Source organism: Arachis hypogaea, chromosome 18 (assembly GCF_003086295.3).
Source record: "Arachis hypogaea cultivar Tifrunner chromosome 18, arahy.Tifrunner.gnm2.J5K5, whole genome shotgun sequence".
Classification (NCBI taxonomy): Eukaryota; Viridiplantae; Streptophyta; class Magnoliopsida; order Fabales; family Fabaceae; genus Arachis; species Arachis hypogaea.
In genome coordinates this window covers 8,376,284-8,399,168 of record NC_092053.1, presented here as the reverse complement: position 1 = coordinate 8,399,168, position 22,885 = coordinate 8,376,284, and the positions used below count along the sequence as shown (strand labels likewise).

General features: G+C 38.5%; 3 protein-coding genes across 3 annotated transcripts; 2 read left to right on the top strand and 1 right to left on the bottom strand.

The window, feature by feature from the left end:
• The first annotated feature begins 2,149 nt into the window (after positions 1-2,149).
• On the top strand, positions 2,150-4,673 carry LOC112772203 (transcription factor bHLH115). The gene is made up of 6 exons (XM_025817104.3): positions 2,150-2,451; positions 2,773-2,976; positions 3,105-3,161; positions 3,673-3,747; positions 3,829-3,994; positions 4,209-4,673. The coding sequence occupies exons 1-6, from the start codon at positions 2,420-2,422 to the stop codon at positions 4,458-4,460; spliced, it is 786 nt and encodes a 261-aa protein (XP_025672889.1). The 5' UTR covers positions 2,150-2,419; the 3' UTR covers positions 4,461-4,673.
• On the bottom strand, positions 4,646-5,806 carry LOC112772204 (early nodulin-like protein 8). The gene is made up of 2 exons (XM_025817106.3): positions 5,463-5,806; positions 4,646-5,371 (listed from the first exon to the last, which is right to left on the bottom strand). Exons 1-2 carry the CDS (start codon positions 5,626-5,628, stop codon positions 4,833-4,835), a joined length of 705 nt encoding a protein of 234 aa, XP_025672891.1. The 5' UTR covers positions 5,629-5,806; the 3' UTR covers positions 4,646-4,832.
• Positions 5,807-11,244: 5,438 nt separating this feature from the next.
• Positions 11,245-16,275, top strand: LOC112769517 (uncharacterized). The gene is made up of 3 exons (XM_025814025.1): positions 11,245-13,473; positions 13,639-14,865; positions 15,088-16,275. Exons 1-3 carry the CDS (start codon positions 11,245-11,247, stop codon positions 16,273-16,275), a joined length of 4,644 nt encoding a protein of 1,547 aa, XP_025669810.1.
• Positions 16,276-22,885: the final 6,610 nt, after the last annotated feature.

Below are 22,885 nucleotides of genomic sequence, written 5' to 3'. Positions count from 1 at the left end.
ACTTTTAACTATTAAATAATATATATAAAGGCATTAAAAAATCTCTTCTACTTTTTACTTTTAACTATTATAATTTTTAAAAGTATAAACAAATTATAATTTTTATATTCACAAACATTAAAGTCTTTGTAATTATAAATATCTAATAAACATAATTATTAACCAAGTTTTCATCCAAAATATAATTATAAATATTGTTCCTAAAGCAAAATAAACATAATCCAAAACATAATTATAAATATTATCTCTAAAACAAAATAATCATAATCCAAAACACTCAATTTTCATCTCCATTCTCTTGTAAGTTAGGTTAGGGGAAGTTGGATTTTGGCAAAAACAATTGTAAAAATACCCCTTGCAAAAAAAACCCGCCAAAGCCCACCAAAACCCACGGTTTAAGCGGTGCGGGTTAGACGGGCTTTTACTATTTGACGGTCCCAATTTTTCAGTCCAATTCGTCTTTTTTGACATGTTACGCGGATCGATCCGACAGATTTAGCCCCGTTTGCCACCCTGTATACAAATAAGATGTCAATTACTAAATTATGTTTAATTCGTAATTACTAGTGCTACAGCTCTCACCCACCTCCTTAGGCCGAAACCGATGCAATAATAATTTCGTTTGGTCCTCGCTGGACGCTGACTGATTCTTCTCAGGCCCAGGAGCGAGTGAACACTCACCGTAAGGCCCGGATCATGATTCATGGGCCCCCTATTTCAGTACAAGGTTGAAATTTATAGTACACTTCACTTATGTTTTATTGTCCATCTATGGGAAATTATTTTTCGGACGGGGAGAAATCATTATGCTTAATATCGACAAACTCATTAGTTTGGGCGATAATTTGAACTGTAACCCAATAGATAGTAGCCCTAATTAATTATCATTCATTGGTCCATCAAGATTAGTAACCCATTGGCCTTTTTCCCTTTAGTTGCATTTTCGTTAGATGCGATTCGGTACTTAAGTAATAGTGGAAATCATCCTCTTAATTTTTTATCCTTATGTGTTATAAAAGTATAATCTCTAACTATACTCTTTTTAATTAGGAAAACAAATATATGAGAGAAAATATTAAATGATATAAAATCACATTTGATAATATCAATGAAAAGAAAAAATTAAGGTGATCAATTCTTGATAATAGTTGAATTGACATTCATTTATTATATATATTATTATACAACTATGTTAGGTAAATATCAAAATCAGTCGTCAAAAGAATATACAATAAAATATAAAATACATATTAAAAATAAATTAAATTATATATATTTATACAAAAAAATACGAGAATTGATTTTAGTAGTTGATTTTAGTATATATTTAACATTTTTTATTATTAATTCATGAGTTTGTTAGCTAAAACTAATTATTATTTACAACTTAATTAACCAGTAACGTAATTGGATAACATTACAACGGTTTTGAGCCAATAAAATAATAAATGTGCAAAGATTATGAGAAAAAAAAGAAATTTAAAAAATAAATATTTTCTAATTATTTTTTAAAAAAATATTAATTTCCTTTTTTTTTCTAATAAAGAACACAGACCACAATTCTTTTTTTTTTTTGAGTGAATACCCACCTAGCTCTTGACAATTATCTCGAAAGGACAACGAGGTTCCTGATAAAAAAAAAAAGACCTAATCCGATTTCTGATATTTTTTTTTGGGACTATTAGTCCCTGTACCAAAAAAAAACTTTTTTTTGGCGATGAGATTTCGTTATCTTTCGAGGGAATTGTCAGGCTGTTTTGGGTTTTTCTCTTTTTTGTTTTAGTTTCCTTCTTGACGAGACCTATAAAATAATTATTTATGTGTGGCAGTGTGGCCATGGGGGGACTTTTCCCCGAAATAGAAATAGGTAGCAAAATGTAGGAAAGGTGTGATGAGAAAAAGAGTGATCTTAGGCTCTTAGCCTTTGAAAGGCTGCGTAATATTGCAGCGGTAACTGTTTGAATTTCATGGGTGAGTAGGAATGTTGGATAATAAAGTGCGTCACAATATTCTAATAAGATGTATTGTTATTGTTGTTGATGGACATCAAGTACTACGTCATGTTATGGCATGAAAGAAGCCATCCAAAGAAGCCTAGTTGGATTTTATTATGCGCAAATATAACAGGACTCAAGAATATTAGTTTAGTGGACTACTCTGCATAAATGAACTAATCACTATTAATCTATTCTCAATTTGTCATCACTACTATACTAATCGTTATGATTAGGATGTCAATTTCAATAACGTAATTTCTAGAAACAACCACAGTAGCTAGCTGCCCCACCCAATGACCCAGTCCTCATAATTGGTCCTCCTTATATATTATGTTTATGCTTAAAAGTGGTAATTTCTAATTCCATTTCATTCCCCAGGAAAGGCATCAAAGAAGGAATATGTTCACTCTCTTTTAAGCCATATGATTTTGAGCCTTAGAGTTTTACTTATAAGGTAATTTTGATGCTTAAAAAGAAACTATACTTGTTATAAAATCTTTAATGCTGAGAGATTCCGTTGAGTTGGCTCCGGAGTCTGAACACTGTTTCAACGTAATGCAAATGCATTGGCTATCACTGTGCATGACACACACACACTCACTCTTTCTTGTGCTGCTGCTTCCGTCACTGCCTCTCACAGCCACAATGACTTTCCTTTTTTTTTTAAGTACTCTCTATTTCTATAGAACAAGCAAGTAAACCAAATCCAAAGCAACAAAAACAAAATGAAAAACATATATACATAGTAATATATTCCTTTCATACTTGGTTTCAGTTCACACACAAGCACTTGTTGTTTCTTCTCACTCCCTCTCAATATGGACATAGATTCTTCAGGAGGCACATCCAATTGGCTCTACGATTATGGCTTTGATAACATCTCTGTTGCTGACTTCATGGCTCCAGACTCTGCTGCTTTCACCTGGCTGCCTCAACCTCAGCCACACACCAATTTCAAGCCTCCTTCTTCCAATATCAGGTGGGTGTTTTTGGGTTTTGTTTTGTTCTTCAACTTTCTCTTTTGTTTCAAGTTTCAACCCAAGTTTAAAAGCAGGGAATTCTATGGATTTTTTACCGGATCATCACATAACTGCTTCATGATTGCAGCTTGGAAATGGAATACTCAGTGGATTCAATTGTGCTGGAAGGTGGCCCTTCAAAGCGGTAATGTCTCTTTTCTTCTAAAATCCTTCCTTCTAAACAGTTTAGCCACTATTATTCATAATTTGGCATTTTCATCATGTAATGATAACATCAAATATTTAGAAATTTTGTATAATATGCAGCTTGGCCCTGGTCTCTGATTTGTTTTTATCAGTTGTGAGGGGAAACTGTAATGACTTGCATATTAGGCAATGTGGTTTATGAATAGTATAGGACATATTGGATCATATAAACTGAATTTTGAAAAAATCTATCATTATTAGGATGAGGAAGGATTTGAAATTTTCTAAGGAATCAAGCAAAGAAGACTATGTTAGCTATGTCATGGAAATGCCATGCTTGCTCCTACATACTTGATTCTGCATTGAGCCTAGATATCATGTTTAATATTGATCGTAATAGCTAATGGAAAAATCTAACATTGTATCAATGAAGATCCGGAACTAAGTATTAATTGCTCTCTTATGATTCACTTGTGTTCACCTCTATAATTTTGCAACTGTTACTTCAGGTTGAGGACTGAATCATGTGCATCTGGAACCAAGGCATGTCGAGAGAAATTGCGAAGGGACAAACTGAATGAGAGGCATGCTATTATTTTAAATTTGTGTGATTGAGTATAGTCTTCTCTGAATCTCATGTCCTCAAAATTTGGCATGGTTTTAAGGTTTCTGGAACTGAGTTCCATCTTGGAGCCTGGTAGCATGCAGCCCAAAACCGACAAGGTTGCCATATTAAGTGATGCCGTCCGAGTCGTAAACCAATTAAGAGATGAAGCAGAGAAGCTGAAGGAAATGAATGATGAAATGCTTGAAAAAATTAAAGAGCTCAAGGTGGGTGATTTTCTGTTTGTAATGGTTACTTTCAAGTAACATGCTCTTCTTCATAAGATTAGACTATAGTTGTTATTTTTTAAGTGCTCTTAGAGTATGACTTGTTTGAAGAACCTCTAAGAATTTCTTGATGAAAAACCAGAAAAAGGGTTAGATATGACTGAACCGTTATAGCTTTTGACTTAGTAGTAAGAACTTAATAGAATCATTGCAGGCTGAGAAGAATGAGCTTCGGGATGAGAAAAATAGGCTCAAGGTAGAGAGAGAGAAGTTGGAGCAGCAATTCAAGATGACAAATGTTCAGCCAAGCTTCCTCCATCATGCTCCGGCCGCCACGAAAGCACAAGGTGCTAGCCAAAAGCTGATACCCTTCATAGGTTACCCTGGCATAGCCATGTGGCAGTTTATGCCCCCAGCTGCAGTTGATACATCAAAGGATCATCTCCTTCGTCCACCAGTGGCATAATAGAGTGGTTAGAGCATCCACTTCATTGTTTTGTGTTTGTTAAAACATATATCAATGTCTAAGTTGTGTGGATTGTGAACTGTGTGTGTGTGTGCTTACCAATAATGTAAGCCTAAAAGTGTGTTGTGAAGCATTTCAATAAGGTGAACTTGTATTGTATTACTTTTGAATTTGTGATGCTATCATAATTAAATGGTTTTCTGTTGTGTATTACTGATGGATGCATTATGGATTATGGATTAGTCTTTATGAAATTTCAACCACAGCAAATCACCAATACAACAAAGAAAAAACACCAAACACAATAGTTTAACATAGAATAATAAGCACAAATAACAGAAAACAATGGTGGAGAGTGAAAATTTCTCATCCTTAAAAGGCCACAATCATTGTTAAATAGCTTAGCACTGCCGCTTGCATGACTTTGCTGGCTGATGATGAATCTGGCTGGTCTACCGAATGGTTTTCGAGAGGTGAGGCAGCAGAACCAGTAAATTCAGTGGAAGGAACCATTGGTGAGAGTGTAGGAGTTTCAAGAGGTGTATCCAACAATGGAGATGATGCCAATGGAACACCATAACTCGGTGATTCAGCTGATGGTGAAGGGGTTAGTGTTACTCCCTCTGGACCTGGAGAGGGAATGATGGGAATTTCTTGTGGTGAAGGAGATTCTACTGGTGATGATGAAGCAGAGGAAGTTGCAGCAGTGGCTAGAGTAGTGTCTATTTCAACCTTCATTCCTGTGCTGCAATGTCCTATTGTTCCACAAATGTAGTACTTTTTTCCTGGTGAAGTAAGAGGAATGGTTGTCTTGCCATCATTGTAGGTCTGAATTGGTTTTGTTAATTGGCAAGAGTCATAATCTGCTTTAGTAACTTCAATCACATTATGATTTGGTGGATACTGAAAAACTGCACAACAATAATATATGAAAGACAGTTGTTAAGTAGAATTTATATTAAAAGTTGTAGTTTGTTGATGAATGCATTGCAAGAGACTTACTGAGTTTGTCTCCAACTGAAAACTTCTGAGATAATGCCCATGATTGAAGGTCTGAGCTTGTATCCCACCCTCCATTTGGTCCTCCAACAATGTGATCTGTAGCCATGACCAATTTGATAAGTACAGTCACCAAAGTTACTCTGACTATGATTTCAAGTACACCCATATTTGATAATGTCAGAGGAAGAGTCACAGGATGTATTAAGGTTTGATGAAACTTGATTAGAGAGATTTTATTGATACATGGCTTTAAGTATATACAAGTCTATATATATAGGGAACCATAGAGGAATTTGGAGGAGTCGCTTTAGAATGATGTATAATTTTGGTTCAATCATGCAATAGCTGGAGTTGGTAACTATCTTATAATTATTTGCTTCAAGTCTGAAGGAGAATTAACAGGTGATAGTTGTTGATGACTTGTTAAATTAACAACAATTTATGTTTGGCTTTTTTCCTAGATACATAATTTTAAAAATGAATTTTTCTCTGTTCCACTATATTAGAATTTTGTGTTTAGTTTACTTGCACCCACATCAATTGGGTATTGATTTTCACTAGGAATCTTTCTCGGGTCTAATAGCCAATCAAAATATGGCAGCACAATTCAAGTGGAAATAAAATATTAATCATTTCTGTGGTTTGTGGAGCAAATGTGAGAGAGGTTCCTATCCTATCCCTCTAGTGTTGCAGGCACCTAATCCAAGTATGTAACCAACCCAAGGTGCCAGAATATTAAACTTTTATCAGTTAGGAATCTAAGAAAAGTAGTAAAGAAATTGCAATTAGTATTTACTACTAGTGTTTAATTACCAACATTGATAGTCTTACGTTTAGGGGTCTACGCGAATCGGATCGGATCGGATATGATATCCGCGTTTTTTAGTGTCGGATCCGATCCGATCCGCAAATATTCGGATTGGATATTGGATATATCCACATAATTGAATCTTTTTTTTTAATCATATTTCTATATAAAAAATTCAATAAAATATTTCTTTCACACTTTTAAACTTATTTATTCTTAAAATAATTTTAATCAAACTATTTTTGAATAAAAAAATAAGAGTATATACCCATTTTGGTCCTCAAAGAATTTCAGACTGGACACTTTAGTCCTCAACTAAAATTAATTACTCGATTGGTCCCTAATAATTAATTCCGTCAGTCACTTAGGTCCTTGGCTCCGTCAACTCTAACGGAAGACAAAATAGTCCATGAAAACTCTAACATGAGACAAAATAATCCCTGCCAACTCTAACAAGGGACAAAATTATCAGTGACCCCTTTATTCGAAAACGACACTATTCTTCCCCAATTTTTATCATATCTCGCATAACCCTAACATTCATACTCTTCTTCTTCACTTTCACAGTCTTCTTTTCCATCTTTTCCTTCCTCCTCATTAGCTCCAAGATTAAGCCATGGTGTAATTGTCACACGTGTCGCACCTACCTCAAGATGTCATGGACCACACACTTCCTAAATCTTTGTGACTGATACATCCACCTCCTCTGCACTTCACCCACCAAAAGCATCCACTTGCACGTCTTTGATAACATCACCTCCAACCCCGACAACGTCCACGACATCCTCAAGACTAATTTCCACAACTACTCTAAGGGCACGCCTTTCTCCACTCTTCGGCAACCAATATAGATTGTTGGACGTTAGGACATCATGAGAAGATTCTCCTTTGACATCATATGCAAATTCTCATTTCAAATAGACACCGAGTGCTTCATTCCTTCTTTTCCGGAGTCTAAGTTGGCAGACAATTTCAACCTCGCATCCAAGCTATTACAACGAACAATGTCGCCGTTGCCGCTCATATGGAAACTGAAGCGATTACTGAACATTGGTTCGGAGAAGAAGCTGAAGGAAGTGATCGGAATGGTGGACAATGTGGTCATGGAGATGTTAGGGCAGAGGAGGAGGGAGATGGCAACAACGACGACGAGATTTAACAAATCAGACTTGCCGTCTAGATTCATGGGATCCATCGAAGACGACAACTAGTTGAGAGACATAGACATTAGTTTCCTGAGTATGAATTGGTTGAGAATAAGTTGATGATTTTTTTCTTGTGAACATTAAATTTATAGAGTGTGCATTGTGTAGTTTGAAGTTACAGTGTTAAACTGTTAGTGTTATGCGAGATATGAAGAAAATTGGGAGAGAACAGTGTTGTTTCCAAACAAAGGAGATCAGGGACCATTTTGTCCCCTGTTAGAGTTGTCAGGGACTATTTTGTCCTCCGTTAGAATTAACGGAATAAAGGACTTAAGTGACTGACGGAGTTAATTGTTAGGGACCAATCAAGTAATTAATTTTAGTTGGGGACTAAAGTGTCGACCAAAATAGGTATATACTTAAAAAATAAAATAATATAATATATAAATAATAATTACTCACTAAAACATATAAACAAGTAAATATAATACTAAACATATATTTATTTATTTATTTTTTAATTATCATTGTGCGGATCCGCAGATCAAATACACGGATATAGAACAGATATCCGCGATTCGATCCAATTAATTTACAGATCGAATTGTATCTGCAATTTTTAAATTCGATGCGAATATTTACCACAGATTTACAGATTCGATCCAATTCATGAATATCATGCTTACATTCGTTACATGTTTGGCGTGGGTGCATACTCGCTAAATTCTTTGCAGTTAAAATATTATATTAGCAACCGTTTTGAGTTGGCTTAATTTAAGAACAATGATGTAATAACTTTAATCTTTCTAAAAAACAAACAATCAAGCATTAAATTATATTAGTTTAATTTAATGAGGACTGGCATGCATTGATTTAAATAGATCATCGAATGAGAGGATAATATAGAGAAATAGATAATTACTTTTTATTATAATTCTGAAAAAAGATATATAAAATAATGGAACAATTATGATTTGAAATAGGAAAGTAAACTATATGTTGAATTTATACTTAAAAAGTTTTATATTGATGTATGTTTAACATAATATTAGGTAGTTCGAATAATTATCTTCTCCTACATAATATAAAGAGTGATACTAAAGAAGAATACTTGATGTTCAATTCTCTAAATTAGTTGTGATTAGTATTTTTGTCTACAATAATATTATGAAATTGTATATTTTAAAATAAATTGTATCTCAAATTTTAATTTTTATTATGACTTTAAAAATAAAAAATATCTAAAATTTTTGTAAAAAATGTTAAAAATTTTATCAAATGACAAAAAAAATATGAGATTTTTGTTTTTATTTAACACCTCTTGCATGGCAAATAATTTGTGAATTAGTGTTTTTTTTAGAAGTGCTTCTTGGATAAGCGCTTTTCAGTTAAGACAACCAAAAAAATAATAATAATAATAGGTATCATAGTGGAAAAACGACGACATATGAATAAATAGTTTTAAAAAATGACATTTTAGTAATAAGTTTTAGAAATTATGACATATTGATTAAAAAGTCAATAGAGATAGAGTGAGAAAAAAATGAGAAAAAACTTTTTAATTTTAGAAAAAAAAAAATTATTTCAATTACAATGAAAAAAAGTATTATGTAACGTATTTTAATTATTAAATTATTAATAATATATAACACATTTTAATTTCAATTATAATAACAAAATATTATGTGATATATTTTGTTTGTCAAATTAATAATTAATAATTAATAATTAATAATTAGTGATAATATATAAGAGAGATAAAATGAATGAAAGAAAAAAATAGAAAAAAAAAGAAGGAGAAGGAGAGACCACTTTGATTTTTAAAGAAAAAAATTTTAATTCAATTACAATTAAATTAATATCATATATGTTTTGGTTGTGAAATTAGTAATATATAATTAATAAAATGGATTAATAATAATATATCAGAAAAATACGGTGAATAAAGAAAGAAGAGAGATAGAGAAAGTGCTAAGGGATAACAAAAAAGCGCCTTAATTTTAGAAAAAAAAATTATTTCAATTATAATGAAAAAGTATCATATGAAATATTTTAGTAATAAACTTTTAAAATTTTGGCATATTGACTAAAAGACCAAAACAAATAAAGTGAGTAGAGGAAGGAAAATGAACTCCTTAGTTTTGGAGAAAAATTATATTATTTTAATTGCAACGAGATAAAGTGTAATGTTATACATTGAGTAAATAGTCAAATTAGTCTCTAAAAAATTACTTGATCTCTAAATTAATTTTCGAAAGATTAAATTAATCAAAATTGTCCTCAAAAAAATTTAAAATTAATCACGTTAGTCCTTTTATCTATTCTGTCATTAACCACGTTAAATTTTACTAAGGTGACACGTTAGCTTGACAGTCCTACCCGAACTTGGATCCTACCCGCATCAAACCAAACCCAAACCCAGCAAGGAATAGGATTTCCTTCGTCCCATGTTCAACAGCTTCTTTGTCTTCTACTTGAAGCTCCACTATGCCGCAGCCCCTGCAAGGTGTTCCACGTCGCCGCCAGTCCCTGCACGTTCCTCTACCACAACGCCGCCGGTCCTTGCGCGCAGTTTCTCTCTGTCGTGATTAGGTAGCTGCTGCTTCGCTGAACACCCTCCGCCCAATGTCACAGAGATCGCCGTTGTTGCGCCGTCCAACTCCTCTTCATCCTCTTCTTTAGTTACCGCCGTTGGCTTCTGGTGGAACGTAGTCTCTTCTTCCGCTGCAACTTGCACCGATCTGCTCTGCTTGTGTCGGTCTTCCTCTGTACTCTTCCATGGACGCTGCCAAGATAGAACAAAGACCATTCCTGGACCTCCAACTTTTATCGGCTAACAATGTGTGTGTTGTATGCACATGTAACTTTTACCGGCTAACAATGTGTGTGTTGTATGCGCATGTAACAGTGTGGGTTGGTTTTTGATTTTTTATTATCTTGTTTGTTATTGCCGAATTTCTTTCCCAAAAAATATTGTATTTATTTATATTCGTGCAACAAATTAAATTGAATCCGATCGAATCTTGTCAGATCAAAGGCACACCGCCATTAAGTTAATAAATTTACAAACTTACCGTTCATTGTTGTTGAACAAAATCCTCGCTCACCGAAAAATTCTCAAGGATCAAGAACAGCAACAACAAGAACAATAGAAAATTTTCTTGTGGTTTTTGGGAAGTGATACGTTACTTGTATCCTCGGTCGCCCGAAATGCTCGGCACACAAATATCCGAGGCTGACGTCGCATTAAACAAGCTCGGAACAAAAGCAGATAAGCTCGGCCTCACCCATTCGAATAAAAAGACACGTGCATCATAAAGCTCGGTCCCGTATCAGCCGTCCGAAAATCTCGGCACGTGATCAGGACCGAAGCAGCATCACCTAATTGAAAATAAGAAACGTGCTCAGCAGATTTATAGCACCATAACAGAATATCCTAACCAATCTATAAACTAGGACTCACCCACCAACGGGTGAAAACGGACTCCTATAAAACCTAGCTGATATACTCAGCTAGGTCTCAGGTTCCACTATCAGTTTTCATATTTACTTATTCACTCTCACTTAATTACTCTCTCTCTTTTCTGAGACTATTACTAACTTGAGCGTCGGAGTATCTTTTGCAGGTATTCCCGCCGCGGTGTTCGACCATTGGCCAGCGTGAAGCTCTTCCTCTCAGTTGACGACTCACCCGGAAGTGCTTAAGCTCGGCCTATCCAGTGTTCAGACGAATCACTTGGCACCCACCGTGGGGCCGGAGTACATCTAACCCCACTGTTTCCTTCGTTTAGTCTTTTACCTTATCTTGCAGGATCCCCGATCCTCGGACATGGCTGACAAGGAAAATCCACAACTCTCACAGGATGACCTCCTGGCTCAGATCGCTGAGCTTCAGGCGGAGGTACGAAGGATAGCCGAGCTCCCAACACAAAATAATGGAGAGAACTCCAAAGGCTCGGCTCAAAGTACGGCGGACCCTTTAAACATCGTCCCGCCAAAGGAAAAGCTCACCCTCGACAACCCCTTCTCCGAGGAGATCACGAATTACCAGATGCCAAAAAACTTTACGCTGCCCACCGCGCTGGAGCCGTACAAGGGGTTCGGCGACCCCCGAGCCCATGTGAAGAAGTTCCAATCGATGATGTTCTTCAACGGCCCGAACAATGAGCCCGTCCTCTGTCGAGCATTTCCCACTTACCTAGATGGTGCAGCGTTACTCTGGTTTTCTAAACTTTCTGCAGGTTCGATCTCCTCCTTTGAAGACCTCGCCAGATCATTTATTGATTACTTCGCTGCATCAAGAATATATGTACATGGCTTGGACTTTCTCGGCACCATCAAACAAGGTCAGCACGAGAGTCTGAAAGACTACATGACCAGATTCGCTGACGCCACTATGGAGATCCAAGACTTGGACCCGGCCGTTCACCTGCACGCTCTCAAGGCCGGCCTCAGACCTGGCAAATTTCGGGAGACCATTGCCATAACAAAACCAAAGACGCTAGAGGAATTCCGAGAAAGGGCGGCTGGGCAAATGGAGATCGAAGAACTCCGAGAAGCCCAGAAATCAGACAAACAGCCACATCGGAGAGATGAGGAAAGGACTTTCAGATCGCCAGGCAACAGGGACACAAAAAAACCTCCTGAGCCCGCGTCAAAGTACAACACATACACCAGATTTAACACCAGAAGAGAGAACATCATCAGAGAGATCCTCAACGCCAGAATCATAAAACCACCAGCCCGAGCAGGGAACTACCAGGATCAACGATTTGTGGACAAGACAAAACATTGTGCCTTCCACCGAAAGTTCGGTCATACCACAGATGACTGCATCGTTGCGAAGGACCTCCTGGAAAGACTAGCACGCCAAGGTCTCCTGGACAAATACATTGAGACCCGGAAGGGCAGAGGAGGAAACTCGGACAGGGCAGAGCATAAGCAAGCAACGGCTGACGACAAAAAAGAGAGGACGACTCCTGATCCACCAAGAGGAGTCATCAACCACATATCAGGAGGATTCGCAGGCGGAGGAGAAACAAGCTCGGCCAGGAAGCGGAGCTATAGAACAATGCTGGCAATCGAAGGAACCATACAACCAAAGAAGGACAAAGAACCAGACGTCACAATATCCTTCAACCAAACAGACTTCAAATTGGCAAGCCCTAACCTCGACGATCCCGTGGTAATTTCCATCCAGGTCGGAGAGCTGTTGGTAAGAAAAACATTGTTAGATCCAGGTAGTAGTGCTGACATTTTATTTTACTCTACTTTTACAAAAATGAAATTATCAGAGAAATTGATACAACCCTCCTCTGGAGAGCTAATTGGGTTCTCCGGAGAGAGAGTCCCCATCATGGGGCATATATGGCTAAAGACCACAATGGGAGAGATCCCTACGTCAAAATCAATTGATATTCAATATCTAATAGTAAACTGTTACAGCCCTTATAATATTATACTTGGGAGACCCGCACTGAACATATTCAGGGCAGTGGTGTCCACATTACACCTGTGTGTCAAGTTTCCAGTGCAGGAAAACAAGATCGCTACGGTGTACGCCGACCATCAAGAAGCTCGGCAGTGTTACAACGCTGGCCTAAAACCAGTCCAAACAGAACAGGAAGCTCGGCCCCAGGTTCAAGCAATCCACATGACGGCCAACTCAGCAACACTAGCCGATCTAGACCCAAGGGAAGACCTCGGCGAAAGACCTCGGCCAATGGACGATCTTCAACAAATAACACTAACAGCAGACGACAAACCATGCACATATGTCGGAGAGGCATTAGAAGGGACAGACCGAGCAAGACTCATCCACATACTGCGTCAGAACGCCGACCTTTTTGCATGGACACCAGATGACATGCCCGGAATCAACCCAGAAGTCATCTGCCATAAGCTAGCAATTGACAAAACAATCCGACCAGTTGCACAGAAGAAAAGGAACCTCGGAGAAGAGAAAAAACAAGCAGCACTCGAAGAAACCCAGAAGCTCCTCAATGCAGGTTTCATCAGAGAGATTCGCTTCACCACATGGTTGTCCAACGTGGTAATGGTAAGGAAGAGCTCAGGTAAATGGCGCATGTGCGTCGACTTTACAAACTTAAATAAAGCTTGCCCTAAAGATGCATATCCACTGCCTTGCATTGATAAATTAGTTGATAACGCCTCTGGTTTCAAAGCTTTGAGTTTTATGGATGCATACTCTGGCTATAACCAGATTCTAATGCATCCAGAAGACCAAAGCAAAACAGCTTTTATAACAGAACATGGGAATTTTTGTTACAAGGTAATGCCCTTTGGCCTAAAGAATGCAGGGGCAACATATCAAAGGCTAATGGACAAGGTATTCCAACAACAGATAGGCCGCAATATGGAGGTCTACGTAGATGACATGGTAGCAAAAACACCTATGCAGGGGTCACACTGTGACGACCTAGTAGAAATCTTCAGACAACTCCGAGCATATAACATGAGACTCAATCCAGACAAATGTGCGTTCGGAGTACAAGGAGGGAAGTTCCTGGGATTCATGTTAACATCTCGAGGCATCGAGGCCAACCCAGAAAAGTGCAGGGCCGTGCTGAACATGACAAGCCCAAAAACGGTAAAGGAAGTCCAGCAACTTGCAGGACGAATAGCTGCCCTGTCACGTTTCCTACCTGCAGTGGCAAACCGATTTTATCACTTTTTCCAGACATTCTCTAAAGGCAGGAAGTTCAACTGGACAGACGAATGCGAAAACGCTTTTACCGAACTTAAACAACACTTAACATCACCACCAATCCTCCAAAGACCAGAGACAGGTAACCCACTGTATTTATACCTATCAGTATCTAACCATGCTATAAGCTCGGTTTTAGTAACAGAAACAGGAAGAAAGCAAAGCCCAGTATACTTCATCAGTAGGGTGCTACAACCAACAGAAACAAGGTACCCGAAGATAGAACAACTGGCGCTAGCACTAGTCACCACAGCAAGAAGACTGCGGCACTATTTTCAGAGCCACACAATCATAGTACGAACGGACCAACCGCTAAGGCAGATATTGACCAGACCCGAGCTCGCCGGCAGGTTGATAAAGTGGTCGGTCAAGCTCTCCGAGTTCGACATCCAGTACGACTCAAGGAAAACACTGAAGTCACAGGTGCTAGCCGACTTTATATCGGAGATGACTAATGATACACATAATACAGAGGTCAGTTGGAGCATACATGTAGATGGAGCGTCAAACAAAGAAGGCAGTGGGGCAGGGATACTACTAAAAGAAGGAGACAAAGTGGTGGCCGAGCAGTCACTACAGTTCCGCTTCAACGCAAGCAACAATCAGGCAGAGTATGAGGCCCTACTTGCTGGACTAAAGCTCGCCCTACAACTACAAATACCTCGAATAACAGCCTACTGCGACTCTTCCTTAGTGGTACATCAAATAAAGGGCGAATTTCAGGTAAAAGATCCTTTGTTAGAGAAATATTGGCTCATAACAAAGGATCTAATTTCAAAATTTAAAGAATTTGATATTATCCATGTAAACCGAGAACAAAACACCAGGGCCGATATGTTATCTAAGTTAGCCACAACACGGTAAGCCGAAAACACATCGGCACTGTCCCAGCTAACACTTGACAAACCAAGTTTTGAGCAAGAAACAATTTTAAGTATTACACAGGTCCCAGATTGGCGAACACCTTTTTTCGATTACATCAATACAGGCACCATTCCAAAAGGTGAGCCGAACTTGCCGCTCTTCAGAAGAAGAGCAAGCTTCTATACAGTGCTCGGAAACACCTTATACAGGCGAGGACATTCACAACCATTGCTCAAGTGCATCAGCAAAGAGGAAGCCGAGGAGGTTATGGCTGAAACCCATGAAGGAGTCTGTGGCAACCATATCGGCGGCCGAGCATTAGCAACGAAGATCTTGCGAACAGGATACTATTGGCCGACGATAAAACGGGACTGCATCACAAAAGTCAAAGCATGTGATAATTGTCAAAAGCATGCCACCCTCTCAGAGACCCCAGCCGAGGAGCTCCATACCATAGAGGTAAGCTGGCCTTTCGATAGGTGGGGATTGGATATCCTCGGACCCTTTCCGAAAGCGCCAGGCCAGGTAAAGTTCCTCTTAGTGTCAATTGATTATTTCTCCAAGTGGATAGAAGCACAACCACTAGCACACATAACAGCAGAAAAAGTGCGATCCTTTATATGGAAAAATATCATATGCAGATACGGTATCCCACGAGAGATAATCTCGGATAACGGGAGACAATTTACAGATCATAAGCTCGCCACTTTTCTGACAAATTTTAACATCAAACATCACTTCAGCTCAGTAGAGCACCCGCAAACTAACGGACAAGTTGAATCAGCTAACAGAATTATCTTGCAGGGATTAAAGAAAAAACTCAGCGAAGCTAAAGGGGAGTGGGCCGACCTCATTCCAGAAATTCTATGGAGTTACAACACCAGCATCCAAACTGCCACAGGGGAAACTCCCTTCAAATTGGTATATGGCGCAGAAGCGCTCATTCCAGTAGAGGTCAGCGTCCCAACGTTAAGGACCGAGCTCTATAATCAACCAAACAATCAACAAGCTCGGTCAGCTGAACTGGACCTCGTAGAAGAAGACAAAGACATCTCCGCCATAAAGCAGCGAGCCAGAAAACGATATCTAGAGCAAAGACACCACAAAAGAGTAGTCCACAGGTCTTTCAACAATGGAGACCTTGTACTCAGACGAACAGAAGATGCACGGAAACCACCAGCACATGGCAAATTAGCGGCAAATTGGGAAGGTCCCTTCCGAGTTCTCCAAAACCTCGGAAAAGGGGGCTTACAAATTAGAAACCCTTAGAGGAGAGCAACTCCCGGGAACATGGAACGTCTCCTCTCTAAGGGAATATCAATCGTGACATAGCCTGTGTAATAAGCGAATGATGGTACTCTTTTTTCCTCCGACGGTTTTTTCCCAAAACACAAGGGTTTTACTCGGAAAGGGTTTTAACGAGGCCGGACGCAACAAATCATTGTACCCATACAACTTAATGTTCTCATTTTGACAGTTAGCATACATTTCAGTTAGAAAACACTTCAAACTATCCGAGCATAATCCTCAGAACCCTAAACATCGCGAGCCGAGCATATTCCTCGGAAAACTACCAGCATAAGAATAAGTCAAAGTTTATCTAATTAAACTGATCCGAGCTTCATACTCGGAAAACAACATGCGCATGCCGAGCATACTGCTCGGAGGAAGTACAAACAAGCAATATCATGAAGTCACTTAAACAAATCCTAACGCGCTTCCATTCAAAAATACAAGTTCTACATTAGAACATATACTCTCATTTCCAACAAGTTCACTTAAACAGAGAATGGCTTTGGCCATCTTCGATACATATATACGATTACTTCCAACACACAATCATACGTTTATCCAAAAAATCAAATTTTATAAGATAAGTCATCATCAAGCCGAGCTATATGCTCGGAAAACAAAAGTATCACAACCAAGTTATACACTTGGTACCCAAAACATTACCGCCAAATATTCAAAAAACAAAGTTCAAGATAGACAGCCACAAAGTTCAAAAGAGGCTACAAATGTACAAAATAATCAAATACTAAAGGCCTAGTCTGCCTTATCGCCAATACTAGACTCCCCGCTATCATCTGAAGCAGCAGCACCATCATCCACAAGCTGCCCATTCACAACCACTTTAGTTGCATCAAGCATGTCCGCATCTGATCCAGGAAACAACACCCGCACTTGAGAAACAGCGCACTCAAAGCCTTGTGCATATGACTCATAAACCTCAGTCTGCAACTCCTTCACCCTTGACCCCAAGCGATCATTGTCAGCCTGAACAGTCTTCATCTCCTCCGCACAAGACAGGTGAAGACGTTTTTCCTCAGCAAGCTCGGACTCCTTCAACTTTAACGAGGAAGACAATTCTGTAATAGCTTTCTCCTTTTTCTCTAAAGCTGAAGACAACTCAGCAACATCCAGAGCAGACTTGTGTTCTCTCTCAAAAACTAGCTCTTGAGCACGACCAACAGCTACCATACGTGCACCAATCACCTAGAACAAAAACGAAGAACATCAAACACAATATAACAAACGCACATCAAGACAAAATAAAACCCTCACCTGCATAAAACGGCTCACTCCTACATGGCCGACATCCTCGACCATCTTCATAGCATCCGGGAAGCAACAAAGCTCATCAGCCATGACAGAAAAAGGATACAATTTTCCCCATAATGAACGACAATGAACATCTTCCGAATAGCCATGCAGTCTTTTTTGAGACTCATAAGCAGACTCCACTCGCTGAAGCTCCACAGAAGACTCCCCTTCCTTCAGGAAAGCCTCAGCAATTTTTTCTTTCGCAAAACCCCTCTTTCGTTTAGACTTAAGAGCAGCCTCGGGCTGAATCACAAGGCCTTTATCAGCATTGGTAGCCGAGCTCTCCTTCTCAGCCTTCTTCCGCTGATTGAAGAATGACTTCAAACCAGCAGTAGTAATCGTAGGCACCTTCTCACCTGCACCAAAAAGCCAACAAGGTAAGAACAGACAAGGACAAAACAACAAACTAAGCAAAAAATAACTAATTTACCTAGATATCTCAGAACTGCCTCTCTATCAGAATCCCATTTTAACAATTCGGACACAGATAGCAACCCCTTTGGGCCCAACTTCTCAAACAGAAACTCCATCACAAGTTGATCATCAACCGACCTATCATCCACGTCTAAAGCTTGCACAGGCTCGGAACACCAAGACAAAGGGAACTTCTCAACAAGAAACTCATTTAAATAAAAAGGAAACTCCTCGGGTACACTCCTCACTTTAACATACATGGTTTTAAAGTCCTTAAAAAAAGACTTGTAGAGGCCAAAAATAGCGCGACGAGGGTAACTACTTAGATTAACCCAGAGACCTCGGTTAACCCCTTTAGCTTGAAACAAGGAGAAAAACAACCGAAGAGAGGGCGGCTGCTCAAGGAATTCCATCAACACCTCAAAAGCCCTAACGAACCCCCAGGAGTTTGGGTGAAGTTGACTCGGAGCACAATTCAACCAATAAAGCACACCACATTCAAAATCAGTAAAAGGGACCCTAACTCCCAATTCAGTAAAAAGGCAGCTATACATATAAAAGTAAGCCCAATCATCACGAGAATGAAAAACCCGGTCATCAACACCACAGAGAAGTATCTCTATCCTTATATCACTACCACTCCTAACCCAAACATTCGAACCCAGCATATCAACAGACTCTTTATCACTGAACTGAGACACATACTCCTTAACCCTAGAATCAACCCAACCATATAAACCCCCCTCACCCTCATTAGACATTTTACCTTCCATAAGAACAGGGAGCAGAAAATCAAAAGTAAGAGAAGAAGAGAGAAGCAGCAAGAAAATGAATCAACACTCACCTTTCTTACTCATTTTCTCCGAAAACGCAGAAGCACCCAGCACAAAAAGGAAAAATATTAGGGAAGGGGAGCACGTTTATTACATAGTGGAAAGGCAGTTACATATGAAATGTTTCCCTCTGATCTACACCCTTAGAAAGCCCACGATCAACGCTCAGCAGATCAAACGGTCAGGGGGTCCTCGAAACTTACAATGCAATCAAATCAATCATTCATTACCGCACGAAGAACAACGCAGGCAATAAATGCCACAAACCATTTCAAAACACCAATGCGCCAAAACTAAGACAAGCTCGGGGGCTGTAAGGAGCACACATAATAAACAAAGCAACCGAGGATTTTCGCCATCCGAAGTATACAAAGCTCGCCTTAGTCTTGTCCAAACCAAGGCAAGCTTGGGGGCTATGATACGTTACCTGTATCCTCGGTCCCCCGAAATGCTCGGCACACAAATATCCGAGGCTGACGTCGCATTAAACAAGCTCGGAACAAAAGCAGATAAGCTCGGCCTCACCCATTCGAATAAAAAGACACGTGCATCATAAAGCTCGGTCCCGTATCAGCCGTCCGAAAATCTCGGCACGTGATCAGGACCGAGGCAGCATCACCTAATTGAAAATAAGAAACGTGCTCAGCAGATTTATAGCACCATAACAGAATATCCTAACCAATCTATAAACTAGGACTCACCCACCAACGGGTGAAAACGGACTCCTATAAAACCTAGCTGATATACTCAGCTAGGTCTCAGGTTCCACTATCAGTTTTCATATTTACTTATTCACTCTCACTTAATTACTCTCTCTCTTTTCTGAGACTATTACTAACTTGAGCGTCGGAGTATCTTTTGCAGGTATTCCCGCCGCGGTGTTCGACCATTGGCCAGCGTGAAGCTCTTCCTCTCAGTTGACGACTCACCCGGAAGTGCTTAAGCTCGGCCTATCCAGTGTTCAGACAAATCAGGAAGCATTGAAAAGAACTGTATATTACTGTTGATATGATGCTATCTACCTATTCCATGAGAAAAAAATAAATTTTGATTGGTGGGTGATTCCATTTTTTAGTGGTTCATATTGCTGGGATCTGGATTAAAGTCTGTCAGAGAGTTTAATTGAAAATGAGTATCATAAAGTCATTGGATTATTAGAAGAGTTACTTCAGGTCTTGACATATTTGAGATAATTGACCATGCGATCATGGTGGCGACTCCTGGTTGCCCCAAGAAATTCAAGTTGAGAAGGGACCGTATTGCTGAGATGCTCTTCTCTTGCAAGCAAACAAGGGTGGATTGTGACAGGGTTGAGCTCTCTGTCCCTGGTGATGGTGTGGTGGTAGTGCCTTGGTGGTGGCGATGATGATAGTGCCTACAAGAATAGTGATTTTCATCACAATTGGGATGATGTTCTTGAGTTTGAAGCTGGTGCAAACAAGATGAGTAAGGTGAATAGCTAAGTGATGATATTGATGATCATGGTAATATGGATATGAATAAGATCCTTAGCAATTATAAGTTGGTGAAGTTGAGGCATTGATTGATGAAATGGAAGAACAGTCAAATGCAGTATTGTTTTAATCATTGAGGAGGCTGCAATTGATGAAGGCATCAGCTGTTGGAACTGGCATGGAGGCTGAAATGCGTAGAGGAGATAGAGAGTATGTGACGCCAGGCCAGGTGATATTATTTCATAACGATCGTACTCTTAGTGTACTCTTGGTCTATATATTGGTAAGAATCTTGTAATCATTGATGAAAAATATGAATAACAAAAATAATTTTTCGTTTCTTTCCTAAACTCTTTGTACCGTAGAAACACTTTCTATTCTTCTTTCTATTCTTCACCGGAAAAGATTTCTCTTTCTTGAGATGATCTTTCGATTTTTCTTCATCCTTCACGTGTTCATCCTTCATTGTTCATTCTTTAAATGATCTTCGGTGCGTGCAAAAATTGAATTAAACCTCAACATGAGTCGATCTTTTCAATTTATCGGCGGAATAGGCGAACTTGTTGGCAATAGTGGCTTGAACCGACGCCTAGGAAACAACACGTGACACTGAAAAAAGAATCCAAAACCCAAATCCAAGAAAAAAAAAAATAACCCGACGAAAGAGAAAAATTAAAATTTTTGTACAACTGATACGAAAACAAAAAAAGAAAGACAAAAAAACTAACTCCGCACTTTCGATTAGGGTTTCCACGGTTCCGGTGTCGATGACGGGAACCCGAACCCGAAGCCTCCTTTCTATTAGAATATCATAATTAGGGAACAAAATCAGAAAAATATTAAAGATGATTAAAAAAAATTAATGTAATTTATTTTATTAGGATATTATTCCATAACGAGCGTACTCTTAGCGTACTCTTGGCCAAGTGGATTGAATGAATGAATAAATGAGTTTCTTATGTCACTCACAGTTCATTATAATAATGGTAACAAGTTAGAGTTTGACAATTAAAATCATACTCTAAGGGTTAACCAAGAGTTCGAAAGATGGAAGGAATTATACTTTGTTCTTCTGAGATTCTTAGTAAAAATATATTACTTCATACTATCGGGTAGTGTTGCTAGACGCCAACCTTGATTAGTAAATTTAGTAGGACTAATTTACTACCCGCTTAGTATTGAACCTATGGGGTCACACACTAACAAGTGTTCTAATATTTGCTATAGAATTATTTAATTATTATTTTGATTTGATCAAATAAATAATTATATTAATTCAAATAGAATATTATTATATTCTTTGCTAGTACCAAGAATATAATAATAATATGATAATTGAGAATATTAAATGAGATTTGAGAATAATAAGTTATTCTATTTTTTAATTTGGATGAGATCCTAAGTGATTCTGTTTCAAATTGAGTTATGATATGATTTATAAATTTGATGGATTCAGATTTAGAATTTCAAAATATGATTTAAATTTGAATTGAGATTCAAATTTAAAATTAATAACAAATCTCATAATATATATATACATGCCAAGAGTAGAAGAAAGGTGAGAGAATAACAAGGGTTTTATTCCTTTACCTCTCTACACACGTAAACTTATGTGAGCCTGATTCTTGGAGAAGAATTTTATGGCGTGCAAAGAGTTGCAAGAGGTTTCTCAATTTAGATCAGACATTCATTGGTCAAAGAGTTGACAGCGTTGATCTCGGTGTGGATACGCATAGCGCCTTCGTACCATTGAAGGAGAAAAAGATTTTTTACTAGCGTACTCAGGTATTTAGATCTAATCTATACATATATTACATTATTGTAATAAAATTTAAGTACAAAATAGATATTTAAGATTACCTTCTTTTCTAGCTACGTGTTATGAACACATGGTAATCCTTCAGCTGAGATGCTCTTCTCTTCCAAGCAAATAAGGTGCGTGGGTTGTGACAGGATTAAGCTCTCTGTCCCTGGTGATGGTCCTGATGGTGGTGCTCATGGTGGTGGTGATGATGATGGTACCTACAAGAGTAGTGATTTTCATCGCAATTAGGATGATGTTCTTAAATTTGAAGTGGGATAAGTAAGGAGAGTAAGGTGAATAGCTTAAGGGATGATATTGATGATCATGGTGATATGGATATGAATAGGATCCTTAGCAATTATAAGTTGGTGAAGTTGAGGCATTAACTGATGAAATAGAAGAACAGTTAGATGCAGTATTGTGTTTTAATCATTGAGGAGGTGCAATTGATGAAGGCATCAACTATTGGAACTGGCATGGAGGCTGCTGAAATGCGTAGAGGAGAAAGAGAGTATGTGACGCCAGGTCAGGTGATATTATTCCATAATGAGCCGTATTCTTAGCGTACTCTTAGTCTATATATTAGTAATAACACTTCTTTCCTAAACTCTTTGTACCATAGTAACACTTTCTATTCTTCTTCCTATTCTTCACCGGAGAAGATTTCTCTTTCTTGAGATGATCTTTCGATTTTTCTTCATCCTTCACGTGTTCATCCTTTATGTGTTCATAGTAACACTTTCTATTCTTCTTTCTATTCTTCACCGAAG

Excerpts from the sequence above, each read along its gene's own strand:
- LOC112772203 (XM_025817104.3), top strand. The coding sequence starts at position 2,420 with ATGATTTTGAGCCTTAGAGTTTTACTTATAAG. Across the intron at positions 3,748-3,828 it reads AGGGACAAACTGAATGAGAG|GTTTCTGGAACTGAGTTCCA; the intron begins GCATGCTATTAT and ends CATGGTTTTAAG. Across the intron at positions 3,995-4,208 it reads AAAAAATTAAAGAGCTCAAG|GCTGAGAAGAATGAGCTTCG; the intron begins GTGGGTGATTTT and ends GAATCATTGCAG.
- LOC112772204 (XM_025817106.3), bottom strand. The coding sequence starts at position 5,628 with ATGGGTGTACTTGAAATCATAGTCAGAGTAACTTTGGTGACTGTACTT. Across the intron at positions 5,372-5,462 it reads TTCAGTTGGAGACAAACTCA|TTTTTCAGTATCCACCAAAT; the intron begins GTAAGTCTCTTG and ends ATTGTTGTGCAG.
- LOC112769517 (XM_025814025.1), top strand. The coding sequence starts at position 11,245 with ATGGCTGACAAGGAAAATCCACAACTCTCACAGGATGACCTCCTGGCT. Across the intron at positions 13,474-13,638 it reads GGTTGTCCAACGTGGTAATG|ATTCTAATGCATCCAGAAGA; the intron begins GTAAGGAAGAGC and ends GGCTATAACCAG. Across the intron at positions 14,866-15,087 it reads AAATAAAGGGCGAATTTCAG|GTCCCAGATTGGCGAACACC; the intron begins GTAAAAGATCCT and ends AGTATTACACAG.